The following is a 21,113-nucleotide window of genomic DNA, read 5'->3' as shown; positions in this document are numbered from 1 at the left end:
GGAACACGTTTGATACTTTTAGGTCACTTTTTTATAGACATTTTTATAGGTCATAACTTCTGGAGAGAAATAGCACAGACACTGGTCAAAGATTCTAGTGCGCATGTGTCAAACCGCCTATGCATCCAGCTGGACGCAAATGCAGTATTCGCATCAGAACTGAGGTATACTTTGGGTCTAGGCCAGACGTGTACATGCTGCAACTGGTTCTGACGGAAGAGGGGACTGAGGTTTCTTCAAAACACTGACTGTGTGTGTGTGTCAGGAGGTGAGAGTGAGAGGGCAAACCAGAGGGGTTCTCCAGGAAAACCACAGACTTCTGTCTCATTTAGCTCTCATTTATCCATTTCATTCTGGTGTTTTTTTCTTTCTTTTTTTTTTCCTGTTTCAGTGGTTCGTTTGCTCCTCAAAGCAAAGGATTGGTTTGCACAGCCTCGGGGGACACACACTGGCAGATCAGCAGCAATTAGTTCAGTGTTACACCGTTACTGGCGTGCAATAAAAACACAATCTTTCATCTTTTCAACGACATGGGGCTGAGAAGTCAATCACTTTGATCAAAACGTGATTATTATTATGATGATTGTACCACGCCCTGTCTGGTAGAGGTTCAGGTTAATAAAGAACTCTATTAAAAGAAAGAAAAAAAAACGACAGGTGGGTTCCTGATCGTGTACTTGTCTATACCAGTGAATTTTAGGGAAAATCTGTACCCTCCAACCAAAACTGTGAGAACAATGAAATGGGAAGTGTCACTATTAGCTGCTAAGGACTGGATTGTTCTGCCAAACATGGCTCACAGTTGCCCTAAAGGGCTAACATGAGGTGAGCAAAAAGTGAGAGAAAGAACAACATTTTAGTCTTTTTTGTCAAACGTGTTTTATGGAATAATAATTCCAATAGTTTATTCAAATCAGCATTAGTCAATCATTTCCAAAAAGAAGATTAGGAAACACTTGACTAAATTCTTGCTTATAGCCCTTCAATTAAGGTGATAAAGGTGCTGGTCAGCAGCAACTCAGTAGAGGGATGCTGGCAGAAGGAAAGGAGATGATGTCATTGTTTTCTAAAGAAACTTCAGCCGGTTCTGCATTACGTCAGTGGTAATTATGCAAAAGCAGAGAGCCATCCGGTACCGAGGAGAGTTTATGCAAGGTCACCCTGCCACTGCGCATCTGGGCAACAGAGAAAAGCATAGCAAGAGCCAAGACAGAGGACAAACAAATGCCTGCAATTATATGAAAGGCTAATATTAAAGCATACACTCAGACAAATGCACCCAAACACAAAGCCACAAGATTCCCTCACAAGTGCACTAATGCATCCATAGAATGACATTCACACATAGCAATATACACACACAACTACATGAATGCATTCAAAATAATACTTCAAAATACAACACAGACACCAAATGGAGTGATCTGTATTAATGGCCTCAATTTAAGGACAGTAAAGTTGACATCAGATGCAGATCACTGGATCAATTGAATAATTAACACGCTTATCAATTAGCCCATATCAAAGGCCTGCAAGAGAGCGTGTGCAGGCATGTAGTATCTAAATGAAGTTACAGTCAGTTGGGTAATTGTTATTAGATAGAACACAGATAAAAGAGTAAAGCAAAGTAGACAGTTTCCTCTTGAACTCTCTTCCCCTCAACCTCACCTCAGGTTTTTATTTACGGTGCAAAAGAAGAAAAGAAAGAAAATTCCTTAAATTCCTGATAAGGTAAATTTGTTCTCTCTTTAACGCCTGAGCGAGATCTTCCTATAACGCAGAGTTCTTATGCTTTGCCAAAATTGCATTCCGCATCCCTAGTGGCCTTTTGTCACCCGATCACAGTGACTGCCACTGCGGTTCACATCAAACAACAATCAAAAAAAAAGCGAATATCGTTAAGACCGATTACAATTATTTTATCAGGTGTTCAAAGCAAATCTGCCTTTGGTGCTAACACTACAGAACCAAACAACCAAATGAGAGGCTATTGAAATTCATCCATGGGATTTGGCCAACTGGGTCCTATCAGTTAAGATGATCTAGCTTACCTCCGTGAATTCAAAAGAAAAAGCACATGTTCTATGTCGACTGGCATCTGTACACTCTGTTGCGTGCTTGAGTTGAAGCTAAAGTCTAGTTTGGCTTTAAGCCTAAACACTTCCTGCATTGTGTGGATGTTTGTGTAGGGCAGCAGTCGGGAACCTATGGTTCGCGAGGCACACCTGGCTCTTTGACAAAAATCATGTGGCTCACCAGGTCTGGCACCCTTTACCAATAAATGATCGATAAAAAATTTGATGCATCAATAGAGATTTCTGCAGAAAAAGCAGCCAATTACAATTCCTTTATTGTATATCATGAACTAATGAAAAGAAAGTTTAGAATAACACATTTCAAGTTGTACCAGCCAAAGTGCACTCAGATTCAAGCAGCTACGTAGCTTGTTTGTAGTAGTTTAAAAATGTTTAGAACCGCAGCGAAAATGTAAAAGTAGGCTATATAAAAAAAAAGTGACTGGACTGAAACATATAATTTTATTGAAACTGGGGCTTTGCTGTGCCAAGAGACAAAAATGAAAAAATGGCTCTTAGGTCAAAAAAGGTTCCTGAACCCTGGTGTAGGGGAATAAAAGCCAGCTAAAAGAAGACAAATGTGTGAGAAAACTTTAAATTCTACTTTTATGATGTTTCACCAGTTACTTGATTGATTTAAACAAGATCACTGGAGTCCCTGGTTTGATGAATGTGGCTGCTCCACCAAGTCCTGTTTACTAGTGGTTCTAATCAACAATAAATAGCAGTACATACAGTGCTACATCACATATTTTAAGTTTAAAATATACAGAAAAAGTTTAGTTGTAATAAACATCATGTACACACAAAATGGAAAAATTGCTTTGAGTGGGCTAATGGTCGTGCCCTCTGAATCAGAGTACAATGGGTATGATTTCTCAGATAAGAGAGGATGAATGGGAGGGTGTTAAAGGAAGTGAGAAGTTAAACGGTCAGGGACATCATTCTATTAGAACAGAAGCAGGTCAATGAAGGGAGATAGCTATATATTTTATTTTATTTTATTTAATCCTTTCTTTTGAACAAAAATTTAAGTGCAACATGTTTAAGGATTAATATGTCAGATCTGTCATCTGGGTGGCATGGTGGTGTGGCATAGTGGCTCAATCTCAACCAGACAGTAGCTGGTTGACCAGGCTGAGCCATGAAACATGACCATTGTGTTTTTAGCAATGCATTTATCCCCAGGTTACTCCAGAGAATCTACCCCTGTAATAGGTGCAAGATTATATAATGCATTTGCCTCATCATACAAAAAACAAACACGCTCACCATTGAGTCTACGCTCCAGGGCCTCTTCCTGCAGCTGTATACAATAAATCTGTTCATCCAGATCCTCTAAAATCTACACGGAGAAAGAGAGGGAGTGTGTGAGGGACAATGACAGAGTGGATCTTTAAACACAAACACACACACACACAGAGAGTAACTGTACTTACTGTGGGTTTGACTAGTAACTGGCCCATCACTGTGAACATGCGTGACATTCCCACTGGAGTACACACTGATGAGATGAGACAAGAAGCTGCTTAAAACCACACACACATGCTCATTTATGCTTTTCTAAGGCAAGAGTATGAATGCAACCTTTGAACTAAAGAGTTCAAGTTTATGTAACTACTGTTACAGTGGGTGAAACAAGTGAAAAGGGCATTTTGAGTCACAGCAGGGGTGGGCGATATAACTAAAAATATATCTTCTTGATCATTTTCAGCCTTTTATGCCATTTTGACATATTAGCTCTGAAAAAAAACAAAACATAATTTTAAATCATTTCAATGAGAGGAACCATTTTAACCAAACAGTCACGTCAGCCAAGAAGATTCAACATGCTCAAAGTATTAAAAAAAGTAAAATTCTAGTTATGTTTTCCACACTGTTTTTCACTAAATTAACAAATTTAATTGTATACATCAATATAACAATACATAGGAATAAAACATTTACCTACATACTTACTAAAACATTTTGAATGCCACATGAATGGCTTAAAATCAATCGCCTCGTTCACAGTGTTGCTTAAATTTTATATCAGCAGCAAAATCATGAACATATCATAAATATTCAAAATATTCCCCTGCCCTAATGCACAATCACATTAACTGCCTGCGTATTATATAGTATTCTCCCATAGCAAATTGCACAAAGTCTTTCTGTCATATTTGTCATAACTGTCAGTCACAGCTAATTATGTTATATTAGGCTAAACTCAAAACGTTCAAATTTAAAACTTTAGAAGAAAAGTGCAACATTCAATCTACAAACACTGACTTGTCACTGTTCAGACAGTGCTTAATTTTCCTTACAATGTCTATACACTGCTCTGCACTGGAAGTTACGGTGGCCAATAAGGGCTAAATGCGGAAGCGATGGTTTCCGGTGAACTTACTAAGCAGCAATAGGCCACCCATCAGAGAGATGCAGGAGTAGAGGTACGGCAGATAAAACTCCCATAAATCTAGAATGAGAGAATGAGACAGGCACAGTAAACCACAGATCAATACATATCTGATTACATCACATGCATGCATCCACAGCAGCAGGAGGAGGGTTAAAAGAGATACCGTAGAGCGATTCCATACTGGCCGCATCATTGTCGATGAGAGCGGACGCCACCCATACAATGCCCAGGATGAGGAGACCCAGCAGAAAGAGCATGACAAATGTCTCCAGCACTCGAGCCTTTATGCCCTGAAAGCAACAAACACCCTCTTTAATGATTTCAAGTTTACTTATGGCTGTAGCCAAGAGTGATTCAGAAACACACACGGATCAGCAGGTGTAAATGAGGCTCTAATTGGAAATTTGGCTGTAGAAGCCCCGGGACTTCCCTATAACACTGCCTCAATGTCAAGCCCCCTTCCCAACACAAACACACACACACACACACACAACAATAGGTCACAACACACACAAAGAAACGAATGACCTTCCTCCCTCTCATTCACTGACATGCACACTTATATGAACTGTTATTAACATGTCCGGTCGGAGTTTGCGGCTAAAATGAAAAAGGTGGCTACTACTGTCTGAGATTAACTCCAGAGGCTCATCTGGAAACTATTAGAGGAGTTTTTTCTGGGTCAGTAAGTTCCTGATGTGTGGCATTTAACTCTACTCCTGATTTGCTCTGTTTCCACAGAACCTAGATATTGATGTTATAGCACGATTGTGACAAGTCCGATCTTTCACTACGCAGAAAACACGCACATAAACTACAGTGCAACAGTTTGGGGTCAGAAAGATTTTTTTAAACAAATTGGTAACACTTTACAATAAGGTTCCATTTGTTAACATTAACTCCATCAGTTAACATGAACTAACAATATTAAATACTTCTAAAGCATTTATTCATCTTAGTTTATGTTAATTTCAACATTTACTACTAAATTATTAAAATCAAAAGTTGCATCTGTTAATATGGACCTGAGCTATCATGAACGAACAATGAACAGTAGATTTTTTTTTACTAATAAATACTGTAATACATGTATTGTTTATTGTTAGTTAATATTAATGCATTAATGCGACCTTATTGTCAAGCAAACTTTTATAATAACTTTTGCGACTTGATCAATGTAAAGAATTTGTATTTTCTATTAAAAAGAATTGTTCTCTTGAACTTAAAAGAATAAAAGAATTCTAAAAAGGATCACGGTTAAAAAAAGAAAGAAAAAAGGGCTGCACGATCAATCATATTTTAATCATGATAACAATTTCTGCTTCTCTCAATTAATTAAAAATGTTCATCGCAATATTTGCCCCACTGATTATTTGTCCTTAAAACGTTTTTTTTTTTTTTTTTTTACTTATTTATTATTTGCATTGGTAATAAGCTTCCACTATCTTTCCTGCTTGAGGTTGTCAGATTTCAAGAGAATAAATCCCCTAAATGGGTCTTTTCTGCCCAGTGTTTTACTTTTATCTTCTCAATCTGGCAACAGATCTGTGCGTATCTCTGTGCAGCAAAAAAGCAATGATGATCTGACAAACATGCATGTTGGAGTTAAGCGATGTTCACTGTGAAATTCTGTTCCAATGAAAGTGTCATACAGCCAGTTTGTGTTCCTTCATGAGGCAGCGTGCAATTTGCTGCTACTAAATCTGCGAGCGAACAGTCTCTGTGACGATCTGTAATAAATTCAAACATGGTTCTTGACCATATTATTTGCGATCATGGTTGGTGAATAAATGTGGTCCATGCAACCTCTGTGCTACAAATACAAAGTAAAAATGCACATCATTTGGAATTATTGAAATAAATATTAGGAATTTCACATTTTCATGTTTACCAGTTTTCATAATGTATTGAAACCTACATTATTTTTGTATTGATTTCCCATGGGATGAAGCCATCATAATTGTTTAAATGAAGTCCACGTGCTATTACCCCTTTTGGCTGATATATATATTCCAAATGAGAATTGTGATTAATAATCACGATTATAATTTGAGCAAAATAATCATGTTTATCAGTTTAACCATTATCGTGCAGCCCTACAAGCAACATTAATAAGCAGAAATTTAATCCAGCAATTACAGCACACTGGGCCTCAATTACATCTGACTGAACCCATTAGGATTATTTCCCTTCACCTTAAACTCAACTGGCCCTTCTATACTTTTTCAAGTGTCTACATTCCCTGCATCCTTAATACAAGGCTGTCTCATTCTCTGTCCTTAAGGCACTTTATGTATGTGCAGTAGTTAACAGCTTTTCTTGATATTAAGAGAATCTAGAGCACCTCCAAGTGACTTCCTGATGAACAACATCTGCCTCATATCAGTCTCCCCTCAATGGATTTTGAACCTTTTATATTTGAACTGTGAATGAATGTGTTACAAAAAAACATCAGTGTCAATAAATAACTGAAAATCTGCAACAACAAAAAAATAAAAAAATAAAAGAGAAGAATATATGCATTTGGTGATGTCACATGGCTATTTTTCTAAAGTTACTTGTATTTAGAACAAGAAAACAAATACAGGCAAGAAAAGAGTTTTAAAAGTGAAGCGTTACCATTCTGGTATCTAAAAAGGAGACAGACACACGTGGCAGAGAAGCCAGAGAAGGGTTGAGCTCTTCTACTCTTGCCCATCTAAATGTGAGCACTGCTTAATATAGTAACTCTAAAATATTCAGCATCTAGTCCTTACACACACACACACAATCTCACTCTTTCACATACACACACACTGCAGTATACTCTATTCGGACAGCTGCTAATACCAGGTTGACTTCGAAGAAGTGTGTGTGTGTGTGTGTTTGTGTGTGTGTGTAAGAGAGAGAGAGAGAGAGAGAGAGAGAGAGAGAGAGACACAAGGGGAGAGATATAAATAGATGGAAAAGCGAATGTTTGCATTAATGCATGTTTTGTTGGTCTGAGTCACCTAAGAGGGCTCTCCCTGACCTTACACACCCTCAGTCAGCGTCAGGGTCACAAACTGCTCGCTCTCTTTCAATCCCAAAATGACTGTCTGTGTAACAAGCATAAATGGACAACAAAAAAAATGCTCAACTTCACATGGTCTCAAAGCTTAGTGCATGTCAAGCTCAAAAAGAAAGGCAGAGAGAGATCAAAGAAAAAAAAGAGAAGAAAAAATTCTTTAAACAGATCTGACCTGGCAAAACAGACAGAACAACAGGCACGTTCACAAACATGGAAGTGTTTTCCCTGTCTACTACGATTTCCCCTCCATGAACTACTAACTCTCATCAATAAAGGCTTAGCATGAACAGTAGTCATTACCTTCTCTTTAAGCCTGCTACACCAAGAGCAGTGTCAGAGACACAAAACAGAGCGCAGAACACGCAGGGGACATGAATCACTGTATATCAACACACACACAGGCCATTGATGTGCCATTCTGACTAATACATTAGAAGCCCGTCAAAATGACGAGAAAACAGGATATATGACTTGAGGAAGGCACTTCAGTACTTTTGAAGTTTGTGGGTGTGTTTTATTTTCTTTTTATCCCTCTTCCTACAGTGTCACCATCTTTTTCTTGTTAGAATGAGGTGTCTAACAAATAAGACCTTTGAGAACGGCTTCTGAACTAATCTGGGGTTTGTCAAGAACACAAACAGCAAGATGTTAAAAGCCAAGAAAATGTTTAAGAGTGATACAAATCAGAAATGAATAGAAAAGGGAAGCAGGCAATAATTTTTCAGTGTGTTGTTCAACCACACTAAAATACACGTCGAGGCATCTAGTGTAACAGAGCCAAACTATTGCACAAACAGTGCTGATGGTAGTGAACAGTCAACACACATTCATTTGCATTCAAGTAAACCTCACAAGAAATACATACAAACATTCACGCTTTCTAAGGTTTGACTATGGAGGATATTATCCAATCCAGGGTTGCGCCTTTTCCCGTCAAAATAGAGAAACTCATATGTTGTCATAGAAACGGGTATAGAATGGGGCGCAGGCAGAGTAAATACACAGTGTCATGGCCTTAGCAAGCAAAGCCTGGGAGCGAGAATCACATCTCAAAAATAAATATCAGTCCTATTGTGGACAGACTACAAAGGAAGAGACTGACACACACACACACACACACACACACACAAACGTGATCATTATGTTAAAGATTCATGTGATTCCTAAGGAGTCAGTTAAGTTAGAGTGCTTTTAGATAGTGATAATAACCAATAGATTTTACTAGTCCTATCCCCAGGTGCATCGTGGGGAGTTACGAGGCCATAAGTACCTCTTCATAGGTTTTTTTTAATGTGATACTGACTGAGGCATCCGGTTCATGCTTACTGAAATCATAATCCTGCCATCTGTTGTACATGATCAGAACTGCAGGCCTAGGCTATGCATCTTTCCATCCAAAGCACCCTTATAATGCCTGCTACAGACTGTGCGATTTCGGCAATCCTAAAAAATCATTACAAATTACAATGTACGACATAGATCTAATAAAATAGGGTACGACATGCATGTAGACTGTACGATGATGACCTATTTAATCGTAGGCTACGACGCAAGTTAGGATAGAAGAATAAAATGTCAACAGCATGCACTAGTGGTAAACAAATTGAGCAAGATTAATCACACTTTGGCAATTGTGGTAGCTGTGGTATATGCGCTGAAAAAAAGAGGAGAAAGCGAATGAGGAGAATATGGATGTGTTCATGGCTAGGGAAAAGAGGTGAAAAGAGTGGTTTTAAGTTTTAGCGCCATGTCATGTTGATCAATATGCCATTTCATGTTGCATTTTTATTGGCTAGTCAGTGGACGCAAGTCGTAGCAGCAAACACACTGGGCCTCATTTACGAAACGAATGTACGACAGAAAACTGGGCGTACGGTCATTTTCACACAAAACTTGGCATTTATGGACGTGAACGGAGGCTAGGATCATATCTCACGTCAGGTCTCAGCTCGTGTACGCAGGTTTTTGAGTTAGTGTGAACTTGCGTGCAGCATAGTAAATCTGGAGGAGAAATGTTACGAGAGCATTTTGACCATTTAGATTATTTTGATTACTGACAACTGAAGCTCATTAGTCGAGCATTAACTGTTAAGATTAGATTAAATTAGATTACATGGGTGTCTGTGACCCATTTAAAATTCCACAAATGGGGTTTAGCTTTACATGCACAAATAGCAGCAGAACATGAGGATTCACACATCGTCACATCACGCACCAGCAGCACTTGTTTGAACGGAGAAAAACTGAGTAAAATCAAGTAAAAGGAATGAAATAAATAGGACTACATTGTATTTGTTTCTTTATATCTTTTTATTTTATTAAATCCAACTGATCGCGCAGGCGCCTCACACGCACACACAACATATTCTAGCGTTAACTTGATATTTCAGCCGTTCATCATAAAACTAAAATGCTGTCAACCAAACATAAAAGTTACACTGCTTAGTTTAAATGGTCTGCTGTAAAATCAGTGTGCCCAGTGCCCAACTAAACACATTTTTGCGAAGGATGCTGTTTTACGTGGATTCTAGATTGCAAAGCCTTGTTTAGCTACATGATGAATAACAGTTTAGCAACCAAATGTTACATGGCAAATATGGAAACATTTGGATACTTGCCCAATGAGAGAGGTGAGCCCAATGCTTTTCAATTTCGCTTTAAATAAATTAATTTTGGCTTGACGCATGTTGTTTATAATGAATACCACTATGACTATCTAATTAATATATAACTTTAAAGCTACTTATTTTTCATCCTTGTACTTTTCTATATACCGTTACATTTACAGGATTTGTTGTGGAGGGAACTACAATAGGCTACATGTTTATAATGTTTGTAAATGTTTCATTTTACTTACCGGTATTTAATATCCATATACTGTACATTAATGTAATTGTTTGCTGTTACAAGGTTAATGGGTGTTTTTGGAGTAAGAACAATTTCTCTTTCATTAGATTACTTCTTCCTCTTGGCCGGGTTTTGTTTCTCCGTGTTGTTTGCTCACGTGAACCCTGTCGTAAGATGATTTCTGTGCTCAGATCTGCGCTTGTTTCTACATTAGATTGATAAATGAGGCCCACTGTAAGATGATCATGCTAAATTTCTGACACTGTCAGAAAATTATCGCAGGCTATCTTTGGTCGCAAGAACCTCTCTCACTGTACAACGTAGAACCACGATTAAGGATCCACGACCACAGAAATCACCACGATTGGCCATCTTTCATCTGGGACAGTCCAAAATCGTAAATTGTGTACAGGGCATAAAGCTTTTGACAAATATTTTATATATACGAGGTTTGAATAATTAAGTTTTTAATGTTTTTGAAAGAAGTCTGTTATGCTCAAAAAGAAAATACTCAGCAATGGTGTTGACTTATGAATTTACACATGGTTTGTCTTAAAGCATAGTAAAAACACCACATACACATATCAACAACATTAAAAACTTGATTTTCACCACAGGGGGACATTAAGTTATAACAACAGCGCGTTATTTTAAATTGTAATATTTTACAATATTACTGTTTTAACTATATTTTTGATCAAATAAATGCAGCATTGGTGAGCAGAAGAGACTTCTTCAAAAAGCATTTACATTTTTTTTAATTGGCAGTCAGAAAGTGGATATAGAAAGAAAAACAGTCCAGTCACACACACTTTTCTTATCCACAGATATTGTTGGTTTTGTTTATTACATTTGATGAAGTACTAATACAAACACTGGTCCATAAAACGCACCAGCTACAGCTCACACAGGCTTTTAACAAACTACCCAGTTTCATTTCCTCCAGTTACTGAATGTAACTTGCCATATATACGTCCCTGTTTAACCATCTAACATGGAGACTGGCACAAGCAGGCCATTTGACTTTATACTTAAAAAGAAAACATGAAATCTTGATTTTATGGGCTTCTGCAGTTGACGACTTAACCCTTCCCTGTATCAGCAGGGGGCTTTCATACAAGCGGCAGTTTCTGATCATTTCCTCTCTTTTTGCTACATGTGCGCACATACATGCTCTCCACTGGTCATTCCGAGACGTGTAGGCCAACATAAAGCAGTGCTTCCCTTTCTCCTGTGTTTCTGGTTGATCAATGGCCAGAAACAGTCATGGTGCAAACGAGACAAAATGAAGCAGTACGCCTTGCTCCCGTACAAATGAGTGCAGCCCTCATAAACTACAGTAGCAACTAATCTTTATGTAGCTTTGCCAGAAGGGACATAAACCAGGAGCGACTTCAAACTGTGATGAGAGTAAGACAGAGGGCAACGTGATGCATTCCCTCCCACCCTTTCATTTTTATCTGCACGCTCTATTGTGACGGTGTGTGTTTGCTGGTTTACGTTCTCTATGAGCACCGGTGACAGCCCTTCTTTGAGTGACTAATAACATAAGGTTGAATGAGCTGGAGACATAAGACCACTCTGCTTTTGAACTTTTATCTTTTTAGGGTGGGGGAGTGGCTGAAATTAAAATGGTCACACATAAAACCGTGTGTGTGTGTGTGTTTGGGTAAGCGAGGGTGAGTAAGTGCACAAACTTGGGTGTGCTGGGAGTACTGGTTTGTACAAATGTGTAAAAATATCTTTAGAATCTTACATGTCCTTGGCCATTGTATAAACACAAAGCCTCAAGCTTGGAGAACACACACAAACACACATTACCACATACCTTTTTCGAACCAGCAAAGCCCTCAGACTCCAGGAAGAAATAGGCAAAAGGCATCAGCACAAAGAGACAGAGATTTGAGAAGAGGGACACCAGGTTCCACAGGCCTGAACAAAGAGAAATCTGTTCAATCAACTAAGTTCAGCTAACTAACCTGATCAATATCATTTTATATAATAACAGCATTTGGAAAACATCCCCTGCATCCCTTGTTCAGTAAATATTATGTCTAATTTGATTGTGCTTTTAGTTAGTGCGGTTTAACACTTTTTGCCATGTTTAAATCCATCCCACAGATTTCCCCTTTCAAAATCAATTAAGAAAATTAAAAAAGTACAAGTTTCAAAAGTTCCAAAAGCCCCAAAAGTTTTCATCATGTGAAACAACCCAAAAACTGCACAGAGAAATCATCCACACAAATAACAGACATATGACACCACCTTGTGGCCATGGCTGAAACTAAAGAGAAAAATACTTCAGCTGTAATAAAATGACTATAAATGGGAGAAGTATGGACTCAGAACAATGTGATAACACAACAAAATGATATACTCTAAATATTTTCCAGTGCACAAGTCCTTTTAACTTTAATCAGATTTTTTTTTTTTTTACGAAATGCAAGGACAAATAAAATGGGATGCGTTTTAAGGAGAACAGCACACAAGTAGCATTTCATTTCCACAACAGTCTGTGAAAGTCACCTAATGCATGACAGACGAAAAGGAAATAAACTTATGTATGCATACTTGTAAAGTGACGTAAAAATACAGTGAAAAAGGCATGATACTGACCATGAATGAGTGATCCATTGAGCCATTGTATATAGTAGTTTTTTGGAAGGGACAGCAGGATCTCATAACTGATTATAGAAAATGGTAAGAGGAGGACAGCCCCTCCAGACACTGCCAATGTGAATGTACACAGGTACATACTGAGAAAGAAAGAAAGAAAGAAAGAAAGAAAGAAAGAAAGAAAGAAAGAAAGAAAGAAAGAAAGAAAGAAAGAAAGAAAGAAAGAAAGAACATAAGTAAAAAGCATGCACATTTTATGCATTATTATATTAATTAAATTAACCATTTACATCAGTTTTAACTTCACATTTAAGATCATGGCATAATAATAATATGGTGTTACATGATGAAAACAAGTGTCTACAACTCAAGGTACAGTGGAACATCTAATAACAAAAATGTTATTAAACTAAAGTTTTATTGATATTAATATAACTGGATCCTTTTAGTGTACCATAAAAAAATTGGCACTTGTTATTATTATTATTATTATTATAATACTCACGATATTCTGTTGACAATGGCATCTTCATCTTCCTGGTCATCTGAGAGGCATAACCACAGATGCAAAGTCATTGGTTTTGCTGTTTTTATTTTTGAAAAAGGTTATGTTCCTCTAGTTCGTTAGAGCTATGATGCTCTGACAGTCTTTACCAATGAAAAAAATGTCAGCCAGCTGTTTTATGATCTAGTGTAAAGTTCTTTACTGTGAACTTGCGACACAAATAGCTCCAGCTACAGAGGGCACAGAGACGTGACAGATGGTTTAAGATGTCTAAAGCATGATCTCTCTTCATTTAACTGAAAGCTACATGAAAACTGGTTAATCATAAATCACAAACAAGTGAATAAACCTTTACAATTAATCAGCCAGATGGAGGCTGTCAAGAATCAAAGCAAGGGGGAGAGTAACAGATTGAAAAATGGCAACAAAAGAAGAAAGAAAGAAAAGGGTGAGAGAGATGGACAAAAAGTATAGAACAGCATCACTAAATAGAGTGGTCCAGGTATGATGTCAGAAGCTGGAAGTCTAATTCGTCGCTGTTCCCTCAAAATAATTAGTTTTCCAGGGTCTAACATCATACCTGCACCACTCTATATTCAGACTCCTTGAAAGGCCTCTACATGAGGCCTGGGGTCATTTGGCTTTACAGTCATGCTTCACAACAGCATCTAAGCTCATCTGTTCATTTATTAAGACACGAGGCTTAAGAACAGCCTAGTTTTTGCTGTGATTGACGCTTTCCACAAGGGTTAGCTAACGTTACATATGCTACGGGAGGACGTGACCTTCTCAAGAACTCATAACTGTCTGTGTCAGGATTGAAAGGTTGGAGATGGCAACTTCTTGTGTTATGGAGTTGGATGATACTTGGGAATGTGCATACATTAAAACATAACTGTAAGGCGTTGCATTATGGAGTTATAGAAGGTGTAAAGTAAACCCCTTAAAAGTGTGCAAGCAAGCAATCAACTGTTATTTTGTCATCTAGGAATTTGATCTAAATCTCAAGAACTCACAGGTAGGGTTGGGTACTTTTAATAGCACCGACCAAATTACGTCGGTACTACCAAGTAGCGATTCACATTCACATCACATCTGGGTGCGAGAGTAACACTATTTAAATACGAATCCTGCATGTTCTGCATGTCTCTGTGTGAACGCGGTTTCATTTACCTCTCACACACACACACACACACACTGAAACACGTGTGACTTCACCACAGGTCTTCACGACAACCCGTCAAAATAAAAGTTTGGTTTAACTTGATAATATATTACTGTTGTACAGAAGAATTTAGATATCTCAATTTAATAATAATACTATTATTATTAAATACTAACACTAATAATAATAAATTATTATAAAAAAAATATTTTTTTTAAGGAATAATCACACTTTTTCATCTGTGTTGTAATTTTAACAGTATAAAGCTCAGTTGTGCCGCATGTTGTTTGACAAAAAAGTTAAGTTCATATAAAAGATCAATTAAATTAATGTTTTATATCTTCATTTGATTACTAGAAAATATCCACAAAACACAAAATTTGTGGAAAGCAAAACAGAGAAAATATATATTTTTATTATTACTAAAATGACCAAGGCAGCTCTGGCATAATGTCAATAACACTTCTACAAATGACTTAGTTTCTTTACAGTTATTGAGGTAAACATGCCTAAATTACCGGAATAAGGTGCCGTTGGGTACCGGCACCGAATTTCAGGAACCGGTAACGGTTAAAATGTGAACGTACCCAACCCTACTCACAGGACATCATCAACCTGTGAGAGTCAAATATATGACTGGAAAACTTATCTATAACATAATATAATATCTCAAAAGTAAAAAGCTGTATTTATTCATAGTAGATATTATAAATACAATTGCATGTGTACAGGTGCAACAGTTTGATCAGTAACAACAATTGGATTAGTCTAGTGAGTCATATACTTACCACTTTTCCTCTTGTAGCGGGAGATGACGCAGTACGACACAATGTATAGTACTGCAAACAGGAGGAAGCAGACCTAGAAAAAGGAGATGAATAAGTTTCCAAACACTGAAGTTCTGCATGGGTTTTTACATTGTAAACTTTACATTCAAGACCCGTTTAACTAAAAGGTAGCAATACCTAACTGAAATTCAGTGGTCTAGAAAATGTAACCCAAGACAGATTGTGTGTGCTTTGTGTCCTGAATGGATTCCCAATAGAGCTGCACAATCAATCATTAAAAGATTGCAATATCGATTCAAACTCCCACGCAATCTAATTCCTAAATGATTCAGCCATGTCTAAATCTTTGACAAGTACGATCATAGCGAACACCCAAGACTGTGTCGGGGCTGCCAATGAGCCAGAGAGAGCAGTTGTCATGTATAGATATGAAACAGCTTCACAAACAGTCTTTTCAACCACACAGTCTCGTTATTTCTGTTACAATAATTCAAATTATCAGTAGTGGAATAAAAGTTTTAGTTGTGTTTACAGTAGCGATCAAAATAAAGTAAATCACCTTTTGAAAGTAACTTGATGCTTCAAATAAGATTGTATCAATTACATCATTACACCAGAAGGTGGTGACAAGTAAAAGATTGTTTAATTTGTTATTTATTTTTTATTTGTGATTGAATCATTCATTCAAGAGATTCATTCAAAAACACTGATTCATCCAGTAATGAAACAAGCAAAGTCTTTATGATTGAGTCATTGAATCATTCATTCAAACCGATTTTTAAAAAATTCAGATTAAATACTTAAATAGACTTTATATACTTTAAATAGACGGCAGCAAAGTTGTCAGAACATCTGGTAGCCTAATTGTTATTTTGTTTAGTTGTCAATACAGAATCGTGGGAAAATCATGATCTCTATTTTAAACAAAAAAATAAATAAATCGTGATCCTCAATTCATCCAGAATTGTGCAGCTCTAATTCCCAACATAATTCAATACTGTATAAGTCTTGCCTGTATAAAAAAAAAAAATTTCCAAGCAGTAAGAGCCCAATTAAATGATAAAGTATTACCTCTGTTTTATTCATCAAAAATATGCTAGCCTATATCTGTAATCTTTAGAGCTGTAGCTAACGTGATATCAGCACGAAGAATCAAGAATCAGCAGAGTGTCCAGGACACTGGGTGTATTTTAGGAGGGACTGATGGATCTGCATATGTAAACATGCTGCTCAAGCGTGAATTTTTACTCATATTACACCTTGCTTGTAGCCTCACAGAACTACAGATCCCTAACAGAGATCTGCATTACATACAATCAACTATACACACACACATTAGGAGCAGAGTAGTGAGTGGTGTCCACACACACACTGCTAACTGTGAACACACACACACACACACACACACACACACACACACTGCGGTGCCCAGGGAGCGACTGAGGGTTAGGTGCCTTGCTCAAGGGCACCTCAGTTGTTATTGAAGGTTTAAAGAGAGCACTGTTTTCATTCACTCCCCCACCTACATTTTCCTGCCGGTATTGAGAATTGAAGCCGCAACATTCGGGTTACCAGTCTGATTCTCTAACCATTAGGTCACGAGCCCACCAAAAATATAATAAATGTCACGATAGGGAAGAAAAGACTGTCGCAACTTACACTTCATGCCGACTTTAAACTTCCAGTCAAACTTCTTCCAGGTGAATTTTCTCAGCAATAACATACATTAAGTTGCTTTAGATTAACAAATAACTGCTATTAAAGCATAAATAATATGCTTGACAACCCTTCGCATAGTGAGGCAATCTTAAACCCTAAAACCATAATGTCAAACACCGATTGGCAGTCTATTGAGATACAAGCCAAAGAGGCCAATCTAAAACAATTATCATATAGTGATGCTTACTAAGGTTAAGTCCACAAATTATTATCCACCCAGAACATCCATGCAACAGCAAAGCAACATGCTACAATCTGTCTGCACCACAAAACAAAACTAAATGTACATTTATATTTGTAATTATATTTGATAGTTTCTTTAAAAAAAATTTTTTTACAACTCATGAATATTTTACATTTTCAACAACAGGTACTCTCTCTGTGACTGCTAAACGTCATAAACGCTTTTGCTAGATATAAAATGGCATGCCATACGGTGGAAAGCATTACTGATATGTCTAACTGATCCTCCCAAGACTATTACAAGCATGTTCACACCACAGCTATAATGATAACAGGACAGAGAAACGATATTGTTGGAATCACTTTCAGAACGATTTTATCCAGCTGATGAACGATAAAATCAAGAATCCCTCCAGCTGTAACGAGCATTTTAAAGTGTCAGACAAGCACGCGCTTAGAATAAATAGAACGATATTATCCGCTGGTGTGGACGCTAATATCTTTATAGTTATCGTTCTTGTGTGAAAGGGGGATTTTATTCTTAAATTCTGCTTTTAAAAAAAAACTCTGAAGCTGAGATCTTAGCACAATCACCACTCTCAAAATCCTTGAATAATAAACAAAGTACACTCATCACACTGACTGAATGAATGCATATTAAAAACATAAACGTATGTAAAACTGTAAACTGTACACACAAAAGTTAAAAAAAAAACATGTCAATATTGTTTTACATTTTAAATCCTAAATAAATAAAGGTTGGCTTTAGAAAATAAAGATTCTTTGTGTGGTAAAGGCACACAATTATAATATATCAAAATTATTAGCAACGTCATGCTTGAATGTCAGTCAAGATTAGAAACAGGACAGTTTAGAAACTTCTAGGACATTATCATCACAGCATCAAAAAAGAGCCAGAAAAACAGATATTTGTTAGACTAACTTATTGTATGCAGCTGATAACAGCTATCTCACTTCTACATTTTCACTCTAAAGTTAGTGGTAAAATTTAAAGGTCAGTAAATGAAATGTACTGACAAATATGAAAATAAGAGTCAAAATTGCAACAGTGAATCACACTTAATTTCTAATCTTGCGCATATTGCATTGCTTCACTTTCTAAAGAATAGCCTAACTTGCTTCCTTGTTTTAAAGTGTGGATCAAGAACAACGTTGATTACTAAATCATTATATTTTGCATTTTTCAACAGTTATTTGTTGTAAGCCAGAGACCGCAGCTGGGATCACACTAGACTGCAAAATGTGTTCAGTCATACATGCCAGTTAGCATTGACAAATGAATTTGTGATATTTAATCACTTGCAGATCTTGAGAACAGGTTTGCTTACGGTGGAAGGAGATACACATTACATCCTGACACCAAAATAAATACTGCAAACCTGCAAAGCTTAGCATATGTGTACACCAACAACAGTAAACAAGCTGTCAGTGCAGAACCGTTAGGATTAACTTGCTCAACTGTGCGTCTACTCTAATTCTAGAAATTCAGGAATATGCATGTCACAAAAACATAGCATTCACAGAGCATCATGCACAATAACAGACTACAACGAATAACTTAACCACAGCTTTTGGCTTTTTTTAATAAATAAAATGCCACCGAAAGGGATCAATGAGCTCAATAACGTAACGTTAGCTAACTAAAAGCTAACAGGCTAGCAAACTAGCCTAATGAACCTCACTCACATTCAGTATATTTTCAACAGAGAAACTATCAAAAGTTTCAATTAGAGTACACCCATTTATATTTTCATTTCAAGAAATAGACGCAATGGAGACTAAATGCGATAAAGAACAACACGCTAGGCAAACACGGTCACTCTTCATCAGTCTCTCTGTACTCACGATGTACTCGCGCACTTGGCTGTGGAAATTCTGCTCTCTGATCGTCACATCGTCTTCTTCCATTCTTCATATTGCAGAAACACATTCATTAGCAACACATTTTTGTGGCGTGTCCATTCACTGTAAGAGAAAGCGCATCTATGGGATAATCAGACCGCCCTGAGAAGAAGAGCTCGACCGACTGACAGAGATCCAGTCGCGTCTCAGCGCCAAATAAACGATCAAAACACAGTCAAAATAGATTGCGTCATTATTAAGCGACACACGACAGGACAAGAGGGCGTATGCACCATAGACAGTAAAAGAAAGGTATGCACACAGGTGCACAGCTGTCACTGAGAATAATAGACTTCAGTAATTTGAAAGAATTACATATTTCAGCATTTGTTCAGCGTTGTTTTGGACACATCTGACGTTTCCTGTCGTACTACTGTTTTTTTTTCTCGCTTGGCTAAACACATAACCACAGATATCTGGGGTAAACATCAGGCTCTCAGTCAAGTCAATAATAGTAATATAATAATTGATTAAAAAATTAAAATTAAAAAAATTGTTAACACTTTATTTTACAGTGTTCTTGTTACACGTTACATGTAGTTAACTATAGTAATAACAGGAAATTATGCATAAAAATAACACTCTGGTATTGATCATTTGGGGACCATTTAGCTTTTTCGAATCAAGTCCACGATATTATTATTTGTGTGTGTGTGTGTGTGTGTGTGTGGTCACATAGCGACTGTCATAAAAGTAATCGAGTTCCGTACCATTCTGATGAAGTACCAACTTTTAAAATTTCCACATTTTTTTTTTCGGTTTAAAATGATTGAACAACACCATGGGTTAACTAAACCCTAAGTGTAACCCTAACCCTAATGTAACTCAAATATCTAATTACACTGTAACAAGGACACTTTCAAATAATAATAATTTGTTTTTCAAAATTGATATGTATCAAATATTAGTATATCCTATGGAATTACCTTTGTGCCAATAATAATGAACGTAACTTTTCAAGAAACGAATGCAAATATAAATTGAATCTGAATAAAATATCTGTGAAACTGAAAAAAAAAATGAAAAAAAAACAGGCAAATTTTTTTACTTCGTTTTTAATACACTGCATGTTTTGCTAACTGTTTTCACATCTTTCTTTCGCTGATCTGAACTTACAATGTGCTTCCCGACTTTTCATTTATGCTTGTGAAGTTTTCGTTTGCCATTCTGGCACATATCTCTCGTGGGGCCGGGGCTAGCAGCAGTGTGTTCTCATTGGCTACTGAGTTTTTGATTGACAGCTTCTTGACCTGGAAGTGAAGTCAGTGTTGTGTTTACATGTGTGGATGTAAGCGTCTGTAAGCACAGCTTTCTATTTCATTTAAATAATATTAAGTTATGAGTTTTGTTTTTAAAATTGTATCTGTATTTATCTGCTGCTACTACTTTGTCGACAGAAGCTTTTACGAGCGCAAGAGATCTATTTAGTCTATTCAGGTGTAATTGTACATTAAAGTACTGTATAATACTGAAAATATTGTATAGTGTTCAATGTTTTCGGAGAATATTTGTTTATTCTTGATGATTCTTCTGCATTGTAACCAGGTAATCAGGGTTGGCAACCATGGCCATCACACTACTCATTGTTAGCATATGCATTTACACCATCACAGTTAATGATCACTTAATTAAGAGGAATTTAAACAATATGAAAATACAATCGTGGCTTGCTGTCAGATGATACATACCTCTAAGGGCATTTCATTATATTTCACACAAAGAATGTTCTTGTTACCATTTTTTTATCATGCTGATAATTTTATTTAGTTATTTCATTTAGGTAATATTATCTTCTAACATTTAAAATTGGAAACACATTTTTAACAATCATCAATAATTTCA

At 36.8% G+C, this 21,113-nt stretch overlaps 1 protein-coding gene across 2 annotated transcripts in view; it reads right to left on the bottom strand.

Annotated features, from left to right (window-relative positions):
• Positions 1-19,448, bottom strand: part of lmbr1 (limb development membrane protein 1) — a 38,946-nt gene extending 19,498 nt beyond the window's left edge. For both annotated transcript variants that reach the window (XR_014605314.1, XM_084108113.1), the window contains exons 1-9: positions 19,215-19,448; positions 15,447-15,519; positions 13,494-13,533; positions 12,989-13,128; positions 12,201-12,304; positions 4,640-4,766; positions 4,465-4,533; positions 3,515-3,579; positions 3,348-3,420 (exon numbers count right to left, since the gene is read on the bottom strand). Coding sequence is in view for 1 of the 2 variants with exons in the window: in XM_084108113.1 (XP_083964239.1) it covers positions 3,348-3,420; positions 3,515-3,579; positions 4,465-4,533; positions 4,640-4,766; positions 12,201-12,304; positions 12,989-13,128; positions 13,494-13,533; positions 15,447-15,519; positions 19,215-19,277 (754 nt within the window). In the remaining variant the exon portion in view is untranslated. The remainder of the gene's footprint in view (positions 1-3,347; positions 3,421-3,514; positions 3,580-4,464; positions 4,534-4,639; positions 4,767-12,200; positions 12,305-12,988; positions 13,129-13,493; positions 13,534-15,446; positions 15,520-19,214) is intronic.
• Between the last annotated feature and the right edge of the window lie 1,665 nt (positions 19,449-21,113).

This window comes from Abramis brama (assembly GCF_963993115.1).
Source record: "Abramis brama genome assembly, chromosome: 3".
Lineage (NCBI taxonomy): Eukaryota > Metazoa > Chordata > Actinopteri > Cypriniformes > Leuciscidae > Abramis > Abramis brama.
This window is presented reverse-complemented; position numbering and strand designations above follow the sequence as displayed.